Below are 25,578 nucleotides of genomic sequence, written 5' to 3' on the forward strand. Positions count from 1 at the left end.
ACATACAAAAATATTTAGAAATTATAACAAATATAAAACCATAAATGGGTCACCTTATATTTTTGTTAGCACACCTACTTGTTCCATATGTTCTAAGCTTGCACATGGACACAAAGCAACGACAATAATATTTGTAACCCGTGATTCAGTTGTTTATTAATCGATTTTGTTATGTAACGTACCAAATGTACCCTAACTAGTATTATACCAGGACAGGTTGGTAAAACCCGAGCGGTGATAAACTCAAATGTTGAGACGGTAAGTCGACGAGAATTCGTTTGATTTCGGTTATATGTGTTATGATACTACCGGACCTAAAAACAAAAAATTAAACAAAAAAGATATTAAATTGAGGTGGGACCAATAGATATGCGTTAGGGGTGAGCAAATTCGATACCGGTACCGATCGGTACCGGTAACGGTACCGAAACATACCAAAGTATCGAGTTTCGGAACCGGTATTTTCCGAATTTTACCTTCAATACCGGTACCGTCCCGGTACAAAAAATTTTGAAATTTCGAGATCGGGATTTTTGGTACCGATCTCATCCCTAGGTGACGTCGGTCTATAAAACTTGGGCGTTGGGAAGACCCGAGCGTTGTCGATCCTGAGCATTGAGGCAACGAGTCTACGCAAATTTGGTCGGTCTATGTCACGTTCTTTATTGTACCGGAACTAAAACAAAAACAAACAAACAAAAAGAACTGACATTCGGTTGGTTTTTGTTAGTTGGTTACGGTACCAAAATTATAACAAAATGCTCTGAGTCTAAATGAAATCGGTCGGTTACGTCACGTTCGTTACGATACTAAAACTAAAACAAAATTGAAATTCGATTAGTTTTTTATTATGGTACTGGAGTAAAACAAAAAAAATAAAAACATAACAAAATGCCGTGGGCCAATTTGGTGCCGCCAAGTGACCCCAACTGGGACTTAGCGGTACCAAATCTTTCGATTTTTTATATGAAATAATAATTTCATTCATTTCAAAGATCATACGTATTAAGAGGGTGTTTGGGATTGCTTATTAAAGTGCTTATGGCTTTTGGAGTGGCAAAATATCCAAAATGCCCCTCCAAAAGCACCTATAAGCTCCACATAAGCACTTTTAATAAGCAATCTCAAACATGCTCTAAGTCACAAACACGTGGAAATAAATAATAATACATACCTGGATCATGTTAGAACACAAAGAAGTAGCACAGCCAAGTTTGCAATAGCCTAGATTTTGTGCATTATCATCCATATCCATATTCATTGTTATTGTTGAAGGTGGAGGTGGTGCTAGTCTGGCTTCAAGACATTTTTTGTAATATTTGTAGGTACATTCACAAGGCTTGTTTTGTCCAACCAAACAAAAGAACATGCACTGATTAAGGCAACTAGTGAAAGGAATAGGATTTGTAATTGTACCTTGTCCTTTAACCATCCTCATCGCCATCATCATCATGATCATGTACATTATCATCTTTTTCTTGGAGTCCATATTTTTTTTCAAACTAAAATTATATTGTGTTGTTGTTCAAACTCTCAATCTTTCTAGGTATTATATAGAGAGGAGGTATGATTTTTTTATTATGAGAATAATTTGGGATTTGGGTTGGGTCCCACTTATTAATAAAAGAGTCAAATGTAGCATATCACACATTAAATTGATTAGGAACCAAATATGATGTTATGAGAAAGATTTTTATTGACTATCAGACCTTATAAAGAAATCTAATGTGTAAAAATTTGTCGGTGGATGAGCAAAGGATCATCGTAGGTCAATTAGTTGATAGATTACTGATGTAACTACCACCTCCGGGACACTAATTGATGTAAGTGAAGATCACTAACGAGACGGATCAATGGAAAAATCAAAAATCCTCACCTAAGTACACTAAAAAACAATTTCTCTTTCTTTTTTTTAGAATTTTATTTTATTCATTGCTGAAATTCTATTATCAATTGATGATTACAATAAATCCAAAATATAATTCTTAGTAATTCTTTATAAATAAGAAGAATTTTGAGACTAATGTGACAAGCCCTTTTTTTTATATGTTAGTTAAAATAACTACTTATTCTAGCTCAGTTATATTGTTTTTATTTCAATCAAATAGTCTTATGGCTGGTAGCCTAGTTACAAAAACAAAGTCTCTTAAACACCAAATGGTCCCTCTCTGAAATAACAAAAAATTATTTTTCCAAAAAAAAATATATATACGGTCAAATTTATATACTATATTGAATGTATGTCAAATGTATAAAATGAATAACTTAAATAGAAAATATCATTAAATAGGGTGAAAAAAAATTAATTACTTTGACTAATTGAAAATGTTATTAGCATTAATTAGAGTAAATAAAAGATTAATCATCAGCAATAAGTGAATTACTTTTTTTTAATTGTTTTCGCACTTCAGTGGAGTTAATTAATTTCCTTTAAAAAAAAGAAAGAAAAATAGTTTGAAGGTTCGAAACCCGGCTCAAATAAATGGTTTTTCTATAGTGGCGGGTTTCTTCTTGATGATGTTCCAGGGTGAGTCAGGTCTGGAGCGTTAAAATCAGTATGAACAGTTAAAATCTCGTCTGTAGAAGGTTAACTCAGGTATTGAGGGGAATATCAAACACTGTTAAAAAAAATTTTGCTTCTAATTAAAGTTGTACTTTATGTATATTCTACCTTTAAAAAAATATGTTGCTAGGTACATTTTTATTTTTTATGTATGATTGAACCCCAAAATGCTTGAACATGTACCTTCACATACCTTAAAAAAATTATGTCTTGACACACCAGGACCACTGTAACAATGGCTATGGACATGGATGAAAATACACAAAATCTTAGCTATTGCAAACTTGATCATGTCCTTGTGCTATTTCTTTGTGTTCTAACAAGCTACAAAATGATCTAGGTGTGTATGCTTTCCTTGTGTTTATTTTTATGGCCGATATTAAGAAAGACATAGACAAGCGGTATTATCAACTTGACGATAAATCGTTCACTAATGCCTGTAGGTTGTGCCATATCAGTAGACCCAAATCTAGTTATACGAATTTTCATTTTAGAACGACAAACTCACACAATTTCTAACTCTACTACTAAATTAAGTATTTTTGTCCGTCACAAGACTTGAACTCTTACCGGTCACCAGTTAGGTGGAAATAAACCTTGATATGGGATATATTGAATATGTTAATTTGACTTTTTTTATATAAAAGAAAATCTTCGTAAATATATTTGTTATTTGATGATTGTTATAGGTTTATCGACTTAGTTATCACAACTAACAATATGACAGCTACAGACTGACTGAATAACAATAAAAGATAAATATAAAGATAATTTTATTCTTAAATTCCTAATTCCGAAACACAAACCCGAACCCAAACCCAAACCCAACCCAAAATCATTATCTTTAATAGATAATAATATCTGCTCAATCAAAACTATTCTGATAATATTTTATTACATAGTCATTAACCTCAAAATTAACCATCACAATCAAATTCATAGAAAGTAAGGTTCTCCTTGTTGAGGTGGCAATTAATAGCTCTGAATGCACTTATTAGAACAAGAATCCACACATTTGCCCATGTTTTCCCCCTCTGAAAAAAAAAATCATACAAAACATAATTTATATAAATATAAAACCATAGATGCATCATCTCTGTGCTCATATATTTTTTACCAAGCCTTTGTATTTATATACTTTAAGGTTAGGTGTGGCCCCCATAGAAACCTTATTTATATTTAAACCCAAAAATTTCGATTGCCCCCATAAAAGTTTGGTTAAGCCCTTAAATCGCCACCCACCCAAGAAAAGAAATCCTGGGTCCGACATTGGTGTGGACACAAAGCAACGACAATGATATACTCGTGTTTCATTTGTTTAATCGATCTTGTTATGTTACATTCACATTAAACAATATGGACCAAACCAAATATACCCTAAGTTACAAACACAAGGAAAGAATACATACCCGGATCTTGTATATGGCTAATGTTGGAGCACAAAGAAGTAGCACAACCAAGTTTGCAATAGCCAAGATTTTGTGCATTTTCATCCCTATCAATAGCCATTGTTATAGGTGGTGCTGGTGTGTCAAGACATCTTTTTAGGCATGTGGAGGTACATGTGCAAGCATTTTGTGGTTCAATCATACAAAAAAACATGCACCTAGCATAGCAAGTAGTGAAAGGAATTGGATTTGGAGCCATACCCCCACCCCCAGGCCCAAGCCCACCCCCACCCCCAGGCCCAGCCTGCCCTTTGACCATCCCCATGACCATCATCATGATCATGCCCATCATCACCATCAACTTCTTGGAGTCCATTTTTTTTCTCAAACTAAAAGTTTTGTGGTTGTTTAAACTCTCTTTCTATGTATTATATAGAGAAGAAGTATAATTTCTTGATCTAAGAGAATAATTATGTGAATTGGGTGGGTCCCACTTGTATTAGTAAAAGAGTCAAATGTAGCATATTACACATTAAATTGATTGAGTGCAAAATATGATGTTATCATGTTATGGATGGTGGATGTATATATACGCAATCAGATGATTTTCATTTACAGCTAGATTTTATTGGAAAACTTTATACGAGTAAAAATTTCGTTGATGGACGGATCATCGTAGGTCAATTTACTGACAGATTATCGGCATAATCAGCACCTTTGGAACACTAGTTGTCTTGTTGATATTACCGAAGATCAATGACGAGAGGTATCAATGGAAAAATCCTCATCTACAGTCATTTAAAAAATATATAATACTTGTTGCAATAAATTAGAAATATTTTTCTTAAAAATAAGTTCTTGAAAAAATAAGAAGAATCTATAAAAGTAGTTGATGGTAGCTGTTGTAATATGCCTTTTATTATTAATTGACATTTTGTTGATCTTTCAAAGAAAAAATTATGAATTTTTTTTAATTATTATTTTAACTATTATTCTAATTAACTTGGTTTTATTGTATTTAACACAATCAAAAGTAATTAAGTACTATTACCACATTAATGTAAGGACAAATATATAAAGATATTCAATGGAAAATTTATAATTATAGATATAATAATTAAATTAAGAGGTTGGATTGTTGACTTGTTGGCTAACATCAACCATTAATGTTTTCTTTATTTTTTTTCATAAGAGAAATGTAAAATGGAATTGTTATGAGATCGCATATAACATTTGGAGGTAACTCATACCCATAAAATTGTATTCTTATAATCATATTATGTAATTAATAAATGTTTTTTAAACATCGAAAGACTTGTGATGTTAGACAATAAATACATGAAAATTACTACTTGATGAGGGACGATGTCTACTAGTTTCGTTTGGGGAACTACGAGTATGAACATTGGGTTTACTCCAACCTAGTGTATCAAGCCTAAACACCGCTAATTATGGTATCATGTGTGTATTTAAACGGAGAATGCTATGGGGTGACCTTTCCCTACCAAGTGATTATTTCGAAATGGGCTTCACTTGAATATTCTACTTACATAGTTGGGTTAATATGCACTTACACATTGTTGTGTCAATTGTTTTATTTTACAGGCTTAACAACTTGTCGTAGACGATTTATTTTACCTTTTAAGATGTTCAATGTATCGATAAGCCTAGAGGCTAGTAAACGATGACCAAATATCCAATAGCGGAGTTAGGAATGATTGTCACAAGCTTAGACAAGTGTAACCTTGAAGGAAGATGCCTTGGTGCACTTTTATGAATTGAAAACAATGTTATTTAATTAATAATGGTCTAGACAATGCGTATTTTGGTTAAATTAGACAAGTAACTAGATCAACATGGTGCCACATTGCCACGCTTCACGCCCCCATGCTCCTTTCGCGTCCCATTTGTCACTTTGTTTCGCATAGTGCGCACCCTTGGACGCGTATGTAGCAGGGTGTCGTGCCTATTTCACACTGACCACAAGGATGACCATATTTTAACGTCCATATAATTATTATTTTTTGAACAAACTCAGCAAGTATAGTTTTTTTGAACGACCTTAGCATCCATAAAATACATTATATTTCGTAATGATAAAATACTAATGATGAAGATGTAACTATCTTAATAATATTAATCAAAGAAGTAGTGGTAAATAAAATAAACACTGCATTAATAACATATTTGACTTTAGTTTACTATTCACATTATAAATTTACAACACAGAGATATACTTAGTTAAAACTAAGGTACCACTTTCGAGATTTTATGTTGGCATCACACGTGTCTCTCAACTTTCACTTTCTTGATTTTGATTTAAACATCTTTAATATGAAAACAAACTATCAATAGTTTTACATAATAGATTGTTGGGTTGTTCTTTTCTTTCAACTGTTATACTATTATTTAAATGAAATCCCGACAAGCAAGAATCTAGACAGAAAACTATAAAGGAAATGCACGACGCTCAAAACAAATTAGACGACTCCGAATCACGAACCTAAGAGAATTTGACTACAAATGTAAAATTGACTAACCTCACATAAAGACACTTTTGAAACACATGAAGAAATACATGTAGCGGGGTGTAAATGAGTCAAGCTACTCGAGCTTGGATCGATAAAAAGCTCAAAACGAGCCCAAGCTTGAGGCTTGTATTCGAAGCTCGTTTAGGCTCGTCGAGACTTAACAAGCCTTGTATATATTTTTTTTTCAAGTTTAACCTCTTTTGGACTTCTATGTATTAATTTCACACAACATAGCCAAACTCGAGCGGAGCTTTGGCTCACTTAATGTGCAAAATATGCTCGAGCCGAGCTTAGTCTCGTTTAAGATTGTTTCAGGTTATAGAAAAAAGAGTTCAAAACCACACGAATAGATAAGTGGGCGAAATTGAACAAAGTATTCCCATGAAACGACCAGAAAACCCAGTACGCTATACCAGTATACCGCAAACACAAAATAATCTAATCATCATACAGAACCGAACCATGATTTCCCAATAACCAAAGTGTAATGTTATGTTGTCATGTTACAGTTTAAACAGATAACCGAACCGAAACTAACCGTGTTCACCCTTAACCAAAACATACTAATTTGAATGTAAATAAATTATTGCTTCAAGTTTTTTCATCATCTTCTTCTTCTTCTTTCCGTGAGTCAACACGCGTGCCTGGCACGTGCGAGACTTCTTCTCTGATCTGTCTGCTCACTCACTCTCACACGAGTGCCATAACAGACACACACACTTACTTATAGCTTATAGTTATAGCTGTTTTCACTTTTGTATGCTTCTCAAATTCAGCAGCCAGGCCAGGCGATTGAACTGACATTGTATTCATCCATCGATTGATCCGCTGCAGTATTGATGTGGAACTAGCTGTGAGGATCTAATTTAACTTTCTCTTCTTTACTCCATTGAATAATATTATTAGAAGTTAGAATAATATATCATGTGGATTTGTTTTCGTTATTCAAATTCCATTTAATTTGCTTGCTACTTGTTTCACTGTTAATTTATTTTCAAACTATTTCACGTTTGAGATGAGATGCTGCAGCTATTGATTTATAAGCAGCTTTGTGAAAATCGGTCGGTCTAGGCAGCCAGTATTCGATAGGGTGCCAGAGGCGATTTTATTCGACTCCGACAACACGGTTAAGTTGGATTTTTGTTGTTTTTCACCTTGGAAGACCAGAATTAAATGATTACTATGTCGATAATATTATTAAAGAATGAATATCAATTTTTGAAACACTTTTGTATTTGTCAATGTTGTAAAAATCGCGATTAGTCGCTGTAAAAAGCGATTCAGTTGCATCTAATCGGACTAACTAATTGGTAGTCGGTCAAAGACGGTCCAAATTGGCCTAAATCATTCAAAGTTGGTCAAATTTCGGTCAAAATCTTTGAAGTATTTGAAAATTTTTATTTATTAATCCAATCCGATTTTAAAGTTTAAAATTTTGACAAGTTTCGTAAATATATATATATTTTTGAAAAATAACATATAATAATCTAATCCGATTAATCGCTAGTCGGTACCACGCCGTTTGACTAGCGTGCCTAGCAAGTTCCACAACACTGGTATTTGAACATGTATTCGTTAGATATATATTGATATCCAGGCATTTTGTTCTATATATTAGTAAACCTATGATATTTGACATATATAATTTCTTTATAATTTACGATGTCCGAGTACTCGTCCCCGCCTTGGCCGAGTACTCGCAAGTCTCCAGTCGATGCGACTTCTACGACATTGTTTATAAGTTGTATTTTCAAAACATCTGAATCTGCAAGCAAATTAATGTGTATTTCATTGTGCAGGATGCAACTTTCGGATCTGTGTAAGAATGATTTCTGGAAGCTCTTGAATTATGCTCAATCTCTAATATTAAGTTATCATTGGCGTTGGATATCCGTTCTTATAATCCAAGGAATGGTGTGCTATGATCTCCTGTTGCTTGAAATTAATTGAAAGGGAATACCTAATATGGATGAATACAGTAGAAACACAGGGAGACAATCATCACGTCCGGTTTTGAAATCCATATTATCTGGTAAGTCAACAACACCTAGAGGCTCTCCTTCATTTAGAAGGTTAAACTCGAGTCGAACCCCTAGAAGAGATGGCAGAATCAATGGATTCAATACTAATTGTTTCAGAAGCAACAGGATAGTACTTTGGTTGCTTTTGATTACTCTTTGGGCTTATGCTGGATTCTATATCCAGTCAAGGTGGGCCCATGGTGATAACAAGGATGGTATATTTGGAGGAAGTGATGAAATAGAATCAATAGATAATAGTAATGAAAGTGATGAGTTGAGTGTGAGTAATGATGCATTGACGGATGAGGTTAAGATCAGTGTCAATCAGTCTGATGTGAAGAAGATGGATATTGTTATGAAAGGTAATGGCACTCGTGGTGTGTCACAGAGAATATTATCAGTGAAAAAAACGAGCAAAAGATCAAGACGAAGGTCAAAACGTGGCACTAAGAAGAAGGTTTCGGAAACTGAAAAAAGTAATGAAGTTGGAGTTCAAGAAGAAGAAATCCCACAAACGAATTCGACTTATGGGATGTTAGTGGGCCCGTTTGGGTCAATTGAAGACCGCGTTTTGGAATGGAGTCCTATGAAGAGATCAGGAACGTGTGATAGAAAAAGTCAATTTGCTCGGCTTGTTTGGTCAAGAAAATTTGTGTTGATATTTCATGAGCTTTCGATGACCGGAGCCCCACTTTCGATGATGGAGTTAGCTTTTGAGCTTTTGAGTTGTGGCACCACGGTTTCGGTAGTTGCTCTTAGCAGAAGGGGTGGTCTGCTTCCAGAACTTTCTAGAAAGAAGATTAAAGTTCTTGAAGATAAAGATAAACTCAGTTTCAAAGCTGCCATGAAAGCTGATGTTGTTATAGCCGGTTCAGCTGTTTGTGCATCATGGATTGGTGAGATCTTGTTTTCATGTTGCTTTCGTATAATAAGTTTTCAAATTTATTCAAAATGAAAATAAGTTTGATGCTGATTTGTTAAATTTGTTAAAATGATTACAGAACAATATCTTGATCATTCAGTGGCGGGAACACGACAACTTGTTTGGTGGATAATGGAAAACAGGCGGGAATATTTTGATCGATCGAAGCTCGTTCTGAATCGTGTAAAAACGTTAGTATTCCTATCCGAATCACAATCTAAACAATGGTTAGATTGGTGTGCAGAGGAAAATATTAAATTTAAATCAGCACCCGCGATAGTTCCTCTTTCCGTGAATGATGAATTAGCTTTTGTAGCTGGAATTTCATGTTCCCTAAATACCCCTGCATTCACAACCGAAAAAATGATGGAAAAAAGGCTTTTATTAAGAAAATCAGTCAGAGAAGAAATGGGATTAAAAGATAGTGATATGCTTGTAATATCACTAAGCAGTATAAACCCTGGAAAGGGTCATCTATTGCTTCTTGAATCGGTACATGCGGTGACTAATAAAATGCCAGGTGGCATGGTTGAGGGTCGTAAAAGTTTAAAGAAAATGTTGAGGGGAAGTGCAAAAAAGAATGTGAAAGATATGAAGCTTCTAATCGGGTCAGTTGGGTCCAAGAGTAATAAGGTTATTTATGTCAAATCACTTCTTGGTTTCGTTTCAAATCATTCGGGCTTGAATAATACAGTGATGTGGACTCCCGCTACAACCCGTGTTGCTTCACTTTATTCTGCAGCAGATGTTTATGTTATAAATTCCCAGGTATTATATTTCTTTTAACTCTACCTTAGTACAAATTATGCTTGCTTAGATATTATTATTTGTGTTTATCATATCATTAGTTTGTTATTGAAAAAAGATCAAATTTTACATTTCTGAATTGATGAATTTGGGTTGTGTTTTAATATCTTAAGCGAGTCAAATTAAGAAATCTGGCTAAAAAGGGACCGTGTCAAATGTGTTTATAGTTTACATATATATTTATATTTATAACTAATCATAATAACACATTAATATGTACACAAAAGTTTTAAGAATTGACATAAAAGTGTTTCGGGTCAACCAGCCCGCTCCGTTTTGGCCAGCTTCTTATGTCCAATAATCAGTTTATTATTAACAACTTATTTCACTCCAAGGGTAAGCTTGTAATTTTGAATTTAACACACGCGTCTGTTTCGCAATAAACAGATACACTGTTTAGAAAAAGAAATTTTTGACCGACTAGATGTGTACAGGGGATTGGAGAAACATTTGGAAGAGTAACAATTGAAGCAATGGCATTTGGTATCCCGGTACGATAAATCCCTTAACTTTCTAATCAAATATAAATTAAATCTGATTCGATGTTTTTTAAATTCCCATTATACCCTTTACGTGTTGTTGGTCAGGTGCTTGGAACAGATGCGGGAGGTACGAAAGAGATCGTTGAGCACAATGTGAGTGGTCTTGTGCATATCGTTGGACACCCCGGAACAACTGTTCTTTCCAAACACCTTCAGTATTTACTTAAATACCCTTCGGAACGACAACGTTTGGGACTCGAAGGCAGAGAAAGAGTTAAGAAAATGTACTTGAAACAACACATGTACAAGATCTTATGGCAGGTTCTTTATAACACCATGAAAGTTGGTTAAATTTGTTACTGTTTTTCATGATTTTTGTAAACTTTTTGTTATATTTGTAATTTATAAACCAATTATAATTTATAAGTCTTTTATTTATATTTTGTGTTTAGAACATATAGTTATGTTATTTTAAACTTTTAGTTATATGTTGTAACTAAATCATAAATCAACTAATCATAAGTTATATTCCAACAAAACACTATTTCATTGTTTATATACAAATACATTCATATTCATACTTCCAAACAGCAACCAGACTGAACATGGCCCGAATACTCCTCCGGTACGTCCGCCTTAACCCACGTGGCGCTCTCCACATCTAACACGCACACCCCGTGGGTCCCACCAGATCCGACAGATCCCGCGGCTAACAACTTTCCTCCCGATTCGATAATACAAGGTACACTATCCATATCGTTTGGTATCCTCGTTTTAAACGAATGATCAAGTGCGACAACCGCACCATCTTGATACATATACATCACATCGTTACCACCGTCTACACACGTCCTTGGACACAGGTCACCTCCCAAGAAGTCATCTTTAACGGTATCCCACTGCCACGTGGACAAATTAAACGCCTCTGCACTTTTACCAAACTGCCCTTGCATTAAAGTATTGTACCCACCAATCACATAATACTTGCCACGGTGGAACGCGCCTTTACACTCGTCTCTCTCATCTGCCATGTCAGGTAGTACCACCCAATAATCTTTCGCCACGTCATACATCATCGCAGACCGAAGCGCATTCTTCTCATTATCATGCCCACCCGCAATAAACACCCGCCTATCATTATCCGACGCGCACCCAAAAAAAGATCTTGTACACCCTGGCATGTCGGGCCCACGCCGCCACGTGGCGGACACAAAATTATACACAAATACAAAATTAGACGCCTCCCAATTCTCCGGGTTTAACCCGCCCATAACCACGAGGTTAAACCCGACAGGGGCTATCTGACAAAAAAACGGCAACCTCCCGTCGGGTAACCCGGGTATGGGCGGTAGGCGGCTCCAGTTTCCAGTTTCTGGCTCGTAAGCCGTAAGCTGGTAAACTGGAGCTGCAAAATATTTCCGCAAGCCGTGCTCGCGGGAATGATCGACTTGGGACTGCACCATTACGACGATGCGTCGGGTGAGTCCCGCGGACTTTCGGTGCTTTCGGAACATCGGGTTTTCGATTTCGGACTTCCAACTCCGGCAGACGGAGGTGGCTGAAGAGAAGTGGTTGTGTGGGACCCGGATTAAACATTCTAGTCCGACATCATGTGGAAGACCAGGTATAAGTTCCATAGACAAAGATTTTGTAACAATTGTTGAAGTGAAGATATTATTATAAGTTGAGAGTTGAGAGTTGAGAGAATTGATGAGAGGTGACAATGAGGCATTGAGGTTATATAGGGAAGCAAAAGATATAAAACAAATGGATAATACAAAATTTTGAAAAGATAATATTTTTTTATATTTTGTATTTTTGTGTGAGAAGACTTATTTTATGTTGTTTAGTAATATATATCCAAATAAAAGCAAATAAATAAACAACTTATATAAATTATTATGTAGCATGTATGTAACATATATTTATGACGGTGAGGGTTAACAGGGTAAAGTTAAAATACAAAGGACAACAAAAATGAGAAGGGTGAGAAGGAATCCAGTCCATTGATCTTAGATTTAAATGGCTGAGATTAATTTAATAAATAAAAATTGATGAAAAGGGCATGAAGGTAATAACACATCTTTGTTGACTTTCTCTCTCCACATGCAAGACACATGTCAATTCCCCATTCATTTTAAAATGTCCATAACTTTTTCATACGACATTATTTTTTTTTTTTAAAATCACCATAATAATAAGCGTTTTTTTATCTTTAATATGGGTATCATATTGTTATATAAAAATTAAAAAAAATTAATGGGTTTTCTTAATTGTGTTTTTTTGTTGTTCATTGTGTCATTGTGTAATATGTTGTAACACCCCAACCCGGAGCAGGCTGACGTGTTACTATTACAGATATCATAGACCAAACAAAAACCATTTAAATGAAATGAAAAGAATCCCAAGGCAACCAAAAGTGTTAAAAACACTGAAAGAAATTCTAAGTCAAATTTATTAAATGCTTAAAGAAAATTAAATCAAGTCCTTATTCTTGAGCTTCATTTTACTCTCATCACTGATCTCCCCGATTTCCCGAATTACCTGTTAGCAAATAAGACAGACACAAACAAGAAAATACGGCTGAGCCAAAAATTGCCCAGTAACGGAGAGAACAATAGTACAGGTAAAGGCATACATAAGACAAAACACATACTGAAATAAAACTGAAACTATTGCGGATATAAAACCACGTTTTAGACCGAACTATAATTAGATGCGAAACATAATCCGATACACTATCGGGACGTAATCTGAATATACTCAAATTTAACCAAATGCGTATACACATATCAAAACGGACCAGAAATACAGCGAAACAAAATATAACTACTAAAATACACGACGATGATGTTAAAATAAATAGGTCGTGTAATACGGAAGCACCCAGAGCCTAAACAGAGGGGTACACAGCTAGCTAGTCCATGCACCAAGGAGACGGTGTGGGTGGCGTGCACACATTGTTCCATCTCAAACAGAAGTCAGGAGTCAGGAGTCAGGAGTCGGAGCTAAGATCGATCTATACGCCTCTAAGTGGCCAAGGTACTACATGAGTACTTTCAGAGACGCCGTGAACTTTGATTACGCACTGTCACGATAAGTGCCATGTCGTTGACGCCCCAACGACAAGTCAGAAATGCTCGGGTAATAGAGTACTGAACTAAAGTCGTATAACTAAAAGATATTTAAACAGGAACATGCAATAATGAATTCAAAATATATATAACCTATTGCATGCTATAAAATTAATATAACCATATCATACGAATAAACTGAACTAGATAACAAAAATCCGCACTACGAAGTGACGGACATCGAATATAAAATGGACTAGAACCAATACTATGAGTGAAGAAAAACAGAATCCGTACTACGAAGTAACGGAATACAAATAATACTATAAGTGAAAGAAAACAGAAACCGTACTCTGAAGTAACGAAATATAATTAATACTAAGAGGAAACAAAAACAGAATCCGTACCTTAGTTGCTAAGCAAGAGTAAATAAATTGGCTCGTCTCCAACAATTATGAGGACCTATGGTTTATTTATGGATCAATTAATTTTGACGAAACTAAACTTACTTATGCGACGCGTTAAGTTATTGACCTTCCGACGACAAGGCTTTAGGGTTGGGACTTTTATATAATGTATTAATAGACATTTTATTAAATAATTTTCGTTGAGTTATGACTAATGACTCCCACATAAACCATTTAGTGAACACAATTACTTTTCATAATACTAATAGAATAATGATGACATTTTTGGGTACCATAAAACTAATAGAGATGCAAAGTAAGTTAGTAATTAGTTAACTTGTAAACAATCCGTGACTGCTCAAAACTCTATAAATGTGAGATAAATAAATTATTATTTATAAAAGTAACAACTGCATGTGCTAAGTTATTACATAATTTAGATAATAAACAAAATAATAATGCACTCTCCAGTTCTCATGCAAAATTCATATATGATTATTAAAAACATGAGTTGGTCATTTGACTTTCGTAAACGTGAGTATGTGGAAACTATGTTCAACATATATTTTCTAGCTCTTAGTCGTCGGAACAAAATAACGAAATCAAGCAATTGTTCACCAAATAGGCTAAGATAAATTACCTCAATGGTCGGACCGAAAGAACGAAGATGGAGACGACGGAGGTGATGCGTGTTGCGTTAAACGATGATGACTGTATCGGTTTCTGTTTGGAGTCGGGGCGAAACCGCAGGTTAAGATGACAGTGGCGGTACATGTTGCGTGATGGTGGTGGCGAAATCGTCGGAATTTCAACTGAAAGTTTTGAAAACTATATTCGATATTAAGATGTACAAGTAGGATAAAAATCAAAATCAAAAGTGGGTTCGTTTAATTACCCGTGTCGCGAACAGAAACAACTAGATTGGAGGGAAGTGATGGTTGGCGGTGGTGTCGTACGTCGTCGGTATCTGAAACTAATACGGCGAAAAGGAACAACTCAGATTTGCTAGGTGGTCGATGAGTGTCTCCGTTTTCCGGTGACGGTTCCCAGGGCGGTGGTGGTGGTATGATACGGTGGTTAAACAGAAGCACAATCAGAACCGGTGGTGGGTTTCGTGAGTTGTAAATAAGGGATTTAGGGGGGTTTTAAAGGCTCCCATGATTTGAGGTGGAAACGTAAATCATGTCACCAATCTCTGAAATTTGTTGGCATGCATGGATAAGGATTGAGGTTTCGAATTTTAAATTATCATCATCATCATCATTATTATTATTATTATTATTATTATCTTATATATTATACATATATATGTTTATTCATTTGTTATCTAATACAAAAGTTTGGGTTATTATAATTATACTCCCCTAAAAAAAAATTTCGTCCTCGAAATTGTAAGACGGTGACACATACTTTCGGATATCACGGAAACGAAACAAACTTAAACTTTCATAAATTCAGACATGGCAATTGCAAAGTCTCAGAAACAAATATTGGAACATATAAAACAGAATTCATATGAAATCAAAACCATTCAAACTGAAATCACCAAGTGCTAAAACGGAAATAAATACGGATATTGGGAACGAATTGTATCCTCCATCTCCCATGTAGCTTCTCGTTCAGAATGGTTCTTCCAAAGAATCTTAACGAATGGAATAGTTTTCTTGCGCATAATGCGTTCTTGACGATCAAGAATAGCTTCAGGTTCTTCTTCAACAGATAAATCCTCGCGAATCAGATGGAGCGGATAGGTAACAACGTGTAATGGGTGATAATTATACCCCCTAAGAAGAGATACGTGAAAGACCCTATGCACATGAGATAACTGAGGTGGTAAAGCCAAACGATAAGAGACTTCGCCAACTCTTTCAAGAATTTCAAACGGTCCGATGAATCTTGGGCTAAGTTTTCCCTTGATTCCAAAACGTTGAACGCCTCTACAAGGTGAAACTCGCAAGAATACCCGATCACCGACATTAAATTCCAAAGCTCGACGATGTCGGTCTGCATAGCTCTTCTGTCGACTCTGAGCCTCTTTTAGCTTCTCACGAGCAATGGTAACTTTCTCATTTGTAATCTGTACCAACTCGGGCCCTTCAATAATTTTCTCACCAACCTCATCCCAACAATTAGGGGCTCTACACTTACGACCATATAAAAGCTCGAATGGCGCCATACCGATGCTAGCTTGCCAACTATTATTGTAGGCAAACTCAACCAGACTTAAATACTCGTCCCAGTTTCCACTCCACTCTAAAGCACATGCTCGAAGCATATCTTCGAGTGTTTGAATGGTACGTTCTGACTGACCGTCAGTCTGAGGATGAAACGCGGTACTGAATCTCAATCTAGTACCCCATGCGGCCTGCAACCCTTTCCAAAAACGCGAAGTGAAACGTGGGTCTCGATCACAAACAATAGAGACGGAGGTGCCATGGAATCTCACAATCTCTCGAGTAAAAATATCGGATAACTTACTGACTGAGAATCCTTTTTGAATCAGAAGAAAGTGAGCCGATTTTGACAAACGATCGACTACAACCCAAATAGCATCATTTCTTTTGAACGTTTTAGGTAGTCCGGTAATAAAATCCATTGAGATATCATCCCACTTCCATACCGGAATGTCAAGTGTCTGAAGTAAACCCCCAGCTCTTTGATGCTCAGTTTTAACTTGCTGACAAGTAAGGTATCTGCTGACATAACTGGCCACGTCCTCTTTCATACGCTCCACCAAAATTGTTGACGAAGATCTCGATACATCTTTGTGGATCCGGGGTGGATTGAGAACGGTGAACTGTGAGCCTCGGCTAACAACGACTCCCATAGGGTGGAATCGCTAGGAACACATAACCGTTTCCCACACCAAACTACGCCATGTTCGTCTTCTCTGAATTCTGACTGTTTACCACCCTCCAAATTCTGTATAATTGCCCAAATTTCTCCGTCTTCATATTGCGCACTCTTGATTCGAGAAATTAGATCAGGCTCAATCTGAAATCTGGCTAGATATCCATTGGTATCACCAAAATGGAGACCAATACCCAATCTATCCAGATCATTGAGGATATGAGGTTGCAGCTGAAAAGAATTTATCGTTCCGGAACTCTTCCGACTAAGAGCATCGGCTACAACGTTTGCCTTCCCCGGATGATACTGTATGATAGCGTCGTAATCTTTTAGAAGTTCTAACCAACGTCTCTGTCTCATGTTCAGTTCCTTCTGAGTGAAGATATATTTCAAGCTCTTATGATCAGTGAAAATATCGCAAGTCTCTCCATAAAGATAATGGCGCCAGATTTTCAACGCGAAAATAACTGCAGCGAGTTCGAGGTCATGCGTCGGATAGTTAACCTCGTAAGGTTTCAACTGTCGTGAGGCGTATGCAATGACTTTACCATGCTGCATTAAAACGCAGCCGAGACCTTTCTTAGAAGCATCACTATAAATTTGGTATCCACCCGTGCCTGAAGGAAGTGTAAGAATCGGATTAGAAACCAATCGCTTCTTTAGTTCTTCAAAACTTTTCTCTCGATCATCATTCCAGGAGAACTTAACCCCTTTCCTTAACAGTTGCGTGAGGGGTAGGGCGATGGCGGAAAAACCTTCAACAAATCGGCGATAATAACCGGCAAGGCCGAGAAAACTACGGACTTCTGGGACTGAGGTAGGTCTAGGCCAATTAGTGACTGCCTCGATTTTAGCCGGGTCCATTGAAATGCCTTCGGCCGACACAATGTGACCCAAAAACGCTACTTTGCTTCGCCAGAACTCGCATTTTGAGAATTTTGCATAAAGCTTCTTTTTACGTAAAATATCGAGTACGATACGAAGATGATCCTCATGTTCTGCTTTACTTTTAGAATAAATTAGAATATCGTCGATGAAGACTATCACGAACTTATCAAGAAATTCTCGAAAAACTCGGTTCATCAAGTCCATGAAAACGGCGGGGGCATTGGTTAACCCAAACGGCATCACCAAGAATTCATAATGGCCATAACGAGTACGAAAAGCTGACTTAGAAACATCTGAATCTTTGATCTTAAGCTGATGGTAACCAGATCTCAAATCAATCTTAGAAAAACATTTGGCGCCTTGAAGCTGGTCGAATAGATCATCGATACGAGGCAAGGGATAACGATTTCGAATGGTGATTTTATTCAACTCCCGATAGTCAATACAGAGTCTTAATGAACCGTCCTTCTTCTTCACAAATAAGACCGGTGCGCCCCAAGGAGAGACACTCGGTCTAATAAAACCCAGTTCCAATAATTCTTGTAGTTGCTCTTTGAGCTCCTTAAGCTCCAAAGGTGCCATACGATAGGGTGCCTTAGAAATCGGCTCGGCACTGTGACATCTGCCCAATCCGACCCGACCCAGGTACCCGTTTCTCCGATCCGATCTCCTTCTTTTATGATTTAATATTTATTTATTCTTATATTTTACTTTTAATAATAATATATTTTCCTTCCTTTTCTTCTCTCTTTTCCTTCCCGCCGTCCCGTCCCTCTTCTTCTCTTTTTCCGCCTTCTTTTCCCTCTTGTCGCCGTCCCGCCTTTTTCTCTCTCTTGCCGTCGTTCCGCCCTTAAGCCTTGTTTCCCTCTTTCTTCCAACTCTTTCCTTGTCCTTTGTTCCTTCCCGCCTAAGGTTGTCTGCGCAGCTTCACGCGCCAGACCCCTTACAAGGAATCCTGCGTGAAGACCACCTGTTTCAGCGATACGCGAGACGAACTCTTCTCGCAGCGCGCTAAGAATTGTAATTCTTCTCGCAGCGCGCTAAGAACGGTAGTTCTTCCCGCGACGCGCTAAGGATTTGTAGTTCTTCTCGCAGCGCGCTAAGAATCGTAGTTCATCCCTCGACGCGCGAAGAATTATAGTTCTTCCCGCGGCGCGCCAGGAATTTTAGTTCCTCCCGCGGCGCGCTAAGAAATGTGATTCTTCCCGCGGCGCGCTTAGAAATGTATTTCTTTCCGCGACGCGTTAAGGTTGGTTCTGTCTGCCTTCGCGCTCGCGCTCTCTTGACCTTCTGTGTCTGCCTTCGCGCTCGAGCCTTCTCGCGCTAAACCCTTTGAGTTTTCTTCTGTTGAATCTAGCCGTTTGCTTTTGTGTTGTCTTATCTTTTGAGCTGTTGACCTAATCTGCTTTATGTCTGAAAAGTTACTTTCGGCGCAGCATGCGCACCAACCCCATTGGTTGGCAGAAAAAGTGACTGACATTATCTTTTGAGATCTGCTTTTTCCATGCTTGACCAGTACCTTTAACTGACCTGCCCATGCCTTTTTACTGTTCCCTGACAGCTTTATCTTGCCTCTGCAGCTGCCATATCTTTCCATATCTTTTGCTTTTGGATTCTTATGCTTTTTGATATCTTTTGCTTGATCCTGTTAAAGATCTTTTCCCCTTTTCTAGGGATTATGTCTCCTAGGGTTTTCCTATAAATAATAATCTTATTTTTTTTAACACTACACACACAAACACTTATTATCTCTCTTCCTTTGCTCTCTGCCGATTGTCCTCCTGCCGCCTCCTCTCTTGCCTCCGTTTTCTCCTCTCCTCTGCCCTGATTTTCGGTAATATATATATTATATATAATAATTTACTTATTAATTATGCTAACTTATAATCAAGACTTAAAACCAATCATTAAAACAATAATCTTATTTATAGGTTAACTTGTGCTTGTTTAAAGTTGGTTCTTGCTTTATCTTACACCGCATCGTTTATCAAGTGAGTAATCTCGTACCTAATCCCTTTTTGCTTTTAATGTTTTGGGATGTTCATGTGTTCATACAAACTTAGAGTCTTAAACTTGTTTATGAACTTTAGTCGCGCAGTATCCCATGTGTTGAGGACGTAGACTTGGCTGTTTATTTGTATGTGTGGATCATTAACCGTCTTGTCGGTCTATTCCGCAGTTCTCATGGTACCATTAGATGAACACGGGAGAACTATCGTTTATGATTTTCTCTTTTGTTTACACATGCACAGTTTGTCTTGTTTGTGAGCTCAATTGTGAGCACTGGCAGTCTTATGAATCTTAGAGTTGGTCCCGATCAGATTACACCCTTGTTGAAAACCAGACATACACATGTTGCGCGCAGATTTATTGTTATCTATGTATTGTATTAAACTTGATTTCTCACCAACACGCAAGTGTTTGACGTTTATTTTAACACATGTTCAGGTTTGCTGTAGCTACATTTGGAGCTTGTGGACACGTAGGACGTTTTTACTTTTGGACCTAGATTAAAATGTATCAAGACAAGTTATTGCTGTTCGAATATTATGATTTATAATATAATGATTTATGTTATCTTGTGTTTACTCTGCGCGTGCGCGAATGAATGTATTTATTAAATATTGACACCCAATAGTGTCACGAGTAATGAAACAATATGTGGCGCCCCGATGTATAATCCGCCTTTGGTCGGGGTGTTACAGATTGGTATCAGAGCTCGTTGACCTTAGGATAGGTGGTTAGACGTAACGGCCTAGAATACCTAAGAGTCCCTTCTCGCGCATGAGAGAAATCTCATGTTTGCGCGCTTATTGTTAATTACTCGTTATTTATGAATATGCTCGCGCTTGCGCAGTATATGATTTTATGTTTTATTTCGCGATATTTCGATTTTTGTTGAATTTCGATTTTTATTGATTTTTCTTACATATTCGTTTGTTGGGTTTGAAAATCCGAAAAGTCATGGTGATACATGAATAGTTGATTTTCAATTTCCATTTACGATTATGTTCTGAGGTTGGAGACTTGAAAAGTCATGGTGATACATGAATTGTCAACCTCCAATACTCATTTTCTTGTATATTTTATATTGAAGATTGAAAAGTCATGGTGATACATGAATCGTCAATCTCCAATACTCGTTTGCTCGTATATTTTAAATTGGGAATTCGGAAAGTCATGGTGATACATGAATTGTCGATTCTTGATTCGAATTTGTTACCTTTATTAAGTCTGCATTTAGGGTCATTTATTTTACTTTAACTTTTGACAGTAACTGACTCCGCGAAACCAAGCTTTATAAGATTAAAACTTTGCGCTAAAACCAAGATATTAACTAAAATTAAAATTTTTATAGAATGCCTCCGCTATCTCGTCGCCATCTCAAGAAGAGAGAAGCCTCGCGCATGCGTAGACAGCAACGTTCCCAGGAAATGGCCGCCGCGATAGCCCAAGCCTTGAGCCAAAATAATACCTCCAGTTATAACATTAAATCCTTCAACGCGGGTAACCCTCCAAAGTTCACAGGTCTTGAAGGAGCCACCGTGATGCTCCAGTGGCTTGAGAAAATAGAAAACACTTTCCTCCACACCCAATGCCCCTCAGACAGACGAACCCTATATGCTTCCAGTGTCCTGGAATCCAGAGCGCTTACATGGTGGAATGGAGTAGCTCATGCGCGTGGCGCAGAGGCTGCTTCTAGCATGACATGGGAGGAATTCAAGGAAATTCTTACGCGAGAATTCTGCCCTCCCAACGAAGTTAAGCGCCTGGAGGAGAAATTTTGGAATCTTAAGCAGTACAGTGGTGAAGCGCGCGAGTACGCAACGCGCTTCCATGAACTAAGCCTGCTTGTCCCTCACCTTGTTACCCCTTCCCGCCGAGCCATAGAGAAATTCCTTGGGGGTCTCCCCATGGAAATTCAAGATTCTGTATGGGCCAGAAACCCAGTAACCCTCTCTGACGCCATCGAGTTGGCCGCTGTGCTCAGCGACAACCATGTCAGAGCAGGAACCCTGTTCCTGCGGGGATCTGAGAAGACCAAACTCACCAAGACTGTCCCTGAACCAACAGAAACCAAACCAGAACCCTCAAACCATAACCAGAAACGTAGGCGCAGACAAGCTTACGCGCTTACCAGCCCACCCATAGTCCAGCAACCCGCATACCAACCTCCAGTTTATGCGCCTAACCCTCTGTCAGCTTACCCAACTCCCCCTATAGTCCACAACTATGCCTTAACCAATCCAGCACTCCCTGCCCCGCCAACTAAGAAACCTTACACAGGAAACCACCCCTTTTGCCCAACCTGTAGACTCCACCACCCACCTCAAGTCCCATGTCGACTTTGTACCCGATGTGGCCGCGCTGGTCACCTTGCAGAAAACTGTAGAGTCCTTCCCGCCAATCCAATTGCGCCAACACCACCAGTCTACCCGCAGAACCCACAACCAACCTACCAAAACCCACGACCCAGATCGTGCTTTAACTGCGGTGATCCCAGTCATTTCCGGAACGCGTGCCCGAGACTACAAGTGCAAATCACACAGGCGAATCCGGTGAACCAGATTTCAAACCAAGTGACGCGTGGACGAGCTTTTAATATAACCGCGCACCAAGCGCAAGCGAATAATGACGTAGTTAATGGTACATTTTTGCTCAAACGGATTTTATGCTTCTATACTTTTTGATACTGGCGCCGATCGAAGTTTTATCTCTCGCGCCCTCGAGCAGAAGCTTGCGCGACCGCGCGATAACTTAAAAGAAAATTTTTCAGTTGAATTGGCTAACGGTGAAACTGTTTTAATTAACTCAGTGATTAAAGATTGCACGCTTAACCTTAACGAAAACGATTTTCTGATCGACCTCATCCCCATGCCTCTTGGAAGTTTCGATGTTATTATTGGTATGGACTGGCTCTCGAATAATCGCGCCGAAGTTATTTGCGCCAAGAAGATGATTCGCATACCTCGAGAAAATGGTGATCTTCATATCTACGGCGAAAAACCCTCCAGTGGTCTTAAGCTTATGTCTTGCGCCGAAGCCCGAAGACTCATGCGGAAGAAGTGTATTGCATTCTTAGCCCATGTGGTTAAACCCGATGAAGGAAAGAAGCTTCGCGATATCCCTGTTGTGCGTGATTTCCCTGAAGTTTTTCCTGATGATCTTCCTGGTATCCCTCCCGCTCGTGAAGTCGAGTTCCGTATTGATCTTGTCCCTGGTGCTTCCCCCGTAGCTAAATCTCCTTATCGTCTTGCACCCGCTGAGATGCAAGAATTGGCAAGCCAACTTCAAGAGTTGACCGCTAAAGGATTCATTCGCCCTAGCTCTTCGCCCTGGGGTGCTCCGGTGTTGTTCGTTAAAAAGAAAGATGGATCGTTTCGCATGTGTATCGATTACCGCGAGTTGAACAAACTCACTATTAAGAACCGGTATCCCTTACCGCGTATTGACGACCTCTTTGATCAACTCCAAGGTGCCTCCTGTTTCTCGAAGATTGATCTCCGCTCTGGCTATCACCAGTTGCGCATCCGCGATGAAGATGTTCCGAAGACTGCTTTTCGAACTCGTTATGGCCATTTTGAATTCTTGGTCATGTCCTTCGGTTTAACCAACGCACCCGCCGTTTTCATGGATCTAATGAATCGGGTGTGTAGGCCTTTCTTGGATCGTTTCGTGATTGTGTTTATCGATGATGTTCTGGTGTATTCTAAGACCAAGGCCGAGCATGAGCAACATCTCCGGTTGGTGTTGCAAAAGCTTCGAACCGAGCAGCTCTATGCTAAGCTTTCAAGTGTGAATTCTGGTCGGATGAAGTACAGTTTCTTGGCCATGTTGTGAACAAGATGGGTATTCATGTCGACCCATCCAAAATTGAAGCAATCAAGAACTGGATTACGCCATCTACTCCTACCGAGATCCGTTCCTTTTTGGGCTTAGCTGGTTATTACCGGCGCTTCATTTCGAACTTCTCGAAGATCGCTTTGCCTTTAACAGCTCTAACGCACAAAGGTAAACCGTATATTTGGGGCTCGAAGCAAGAAGAAGCCTTTCTGACGCTTAAGCGTTTGTTGTGTGAAGCTCCTGTCCTTGCGCTACCTGAGGGTAATGATGATTTTGTCGTGTACTGCGATGCCTCCAACCAAGGTCTCGGTTGTGTTCTTATGCAACGAGGCAAGGTTATCGCTTACGCATCAAGGCAACTCAAGGTTCATGAAAAGAATTATACAACTCACGATCTCGAACTTGGTGCAGTTGTTTTTGCCTTGAAGATCTGGAGACACTACCTTTATGGTACTAAGTGTATCCTTTACACTGACCATAAAAGCCTTCAGCATATCTTTGATCAAAAGGAACTCAACATGAGGCAACGCCGATGGAACGAACTCATCAGCGATTACGATTGTGAGATCCGGTATCATCCTGGTAAGGCTAATGTGGTAGCCGATGCGCTCAGCCGAAAACCCTGCCAGCTTAACTGTATTTTGCCGCGCACGCATCTTCACTTTGCGCCGATTCAAAGCAACCTTGAATCGCGTATTCGTGACGCGCAGCGCGCATCCATCAGTAATGGTAACCTTCGCGCCGAGTTAGCGTGTGGCGCGGAAGCGCACTTTGTCCCTAATCTGAGTGGAATTCTCTGCTATCTTAATCGCATCTGGATTCCCTTTGATGAGAATCTTCGCGCCGATATCCTGAGTGAAGCACACAAATCTCGATATTCCGTTCATCCTGGCGCTGATAAGATGTACAAGGATTTGCGCATTACTTATTGGTGGCCCGGTATGAAAAAGGATATTGCTGTGTTCGTAGCTAAATGTCTGACTTGTTCTAAAGTAAAAGCTGAACACCAACGCCCATCTGGTTTGCTCGAACAACCAGAAATTCCTACGTGGAAATGGGAATGTGTAGCGATGGACTTTATTACCAAGTTACCTTTGACAGCAAGCAAACATGATAGCATTTGGGTAATAGTGGATCGTTTGACTAAGTCTGCTCACTTTCTGCCCATTCGTGAAAACTACCGTGTTGAGCAACTCGCGCAGCTTTATGTCAAGGAAATTGTCTGCCGCCATGGTACTCCTTTGAGCATCATATCCGATCGCGATGGCCGTTTTATATCTCGCTTTTGGAAATCTCTCCAATCTGCGCTAGGAACTCGCTTGGACATGAGTACGGCATATCATCCTCAGACTGACGGTCAGTCTGAGCGAACTATTCAGACTCTTGAGGATATGCTCCGATCTTGTGTTCTTGATTTTGGAGGTAATTGGGATTCACACCTGCCTTTGATTGAGTTCTCTTATAATAACAGCTATCATTCCAGTATCGGTATGGCCCCATTTGAAGCACTTTACGGTCGTAAGTGCCGCTCCCCGATTTGTTGGAGCGAAGTGGGTGAAACTCAAATCAGAGGACCCGAACTTGTTCAAGAGACAACCGATAAAATCGCCAAGATCCGTGATCATCTGCTGACTGCTAGAAGCCGACAGAAGAGTTACGCAGATCGCAGGCGAAAGCCTCTCGAATTTCAAGTTGGTGATCTTGTTCTCCTCAAAGTGTCGCCTTGGAAAGGTGTTGTCCGCTTTGGGAAGAAAGGTAAGCTTGCTCCTCGATATGTTGGACCATTTAAGATTCTCGCAGC

General features: G+C 38.6%; 1 protein-coding gene and 1 pseudogene across 1 annotated transcript; one reads left to right on the plus strand and one right to left on the minus strand.

Annotated features, from left to right (window-relative positions):
• Positions 1–8,197: 8,197 nt before the first annotated feature.
• Positions 8,198–11,152, plus strand: LOC143607943 (uncharacterized). Its single transcript, XM_077083197.1, has 4 exons — positions 8,198–9,399; positions 9,505–10,193; positions 10,667–10,723; positions 10,820–11,152. Exons 1-4 carry the CDS (start codon positions 8,448–8,450, stop codon positions 11,063–11,065), a joined length of 1,944 nt encoding a protein of 647 aa, XP_076939312.1. The 5' UTR covers positions 8,198–8,447; the 3' UTR covers positions 11,066–11,152.
• Positions 11,153–11,254: 102 nt separating this feature from the next.
• Positions 11,255–12,367, minus strand: LOC143607941 (F-box/kelch-repeat protein At1g80440 pseudogene; annotated as a pseudogene).
• Positions 12,368–25,578: the final 13,211 nt, after the last annotated feature.

This window comes from Bidens hawaiensis, unplaced genomic scaffold (assembly GCF_021521415.1).
Source record: "Bidens hawaiensis isolate Kalapana, Puna unplaced genomic scaffold, B.hawaiensis_p1.1 tig00090690_1, whole genome shotgun sequence".
Taxonomy (NCBI): Eukaryota; Viridiplantae; Streptophyta; class Magnoliopsida; order Asterales; family Asteraceae; genus Bidens; species Bidens hawaiensis.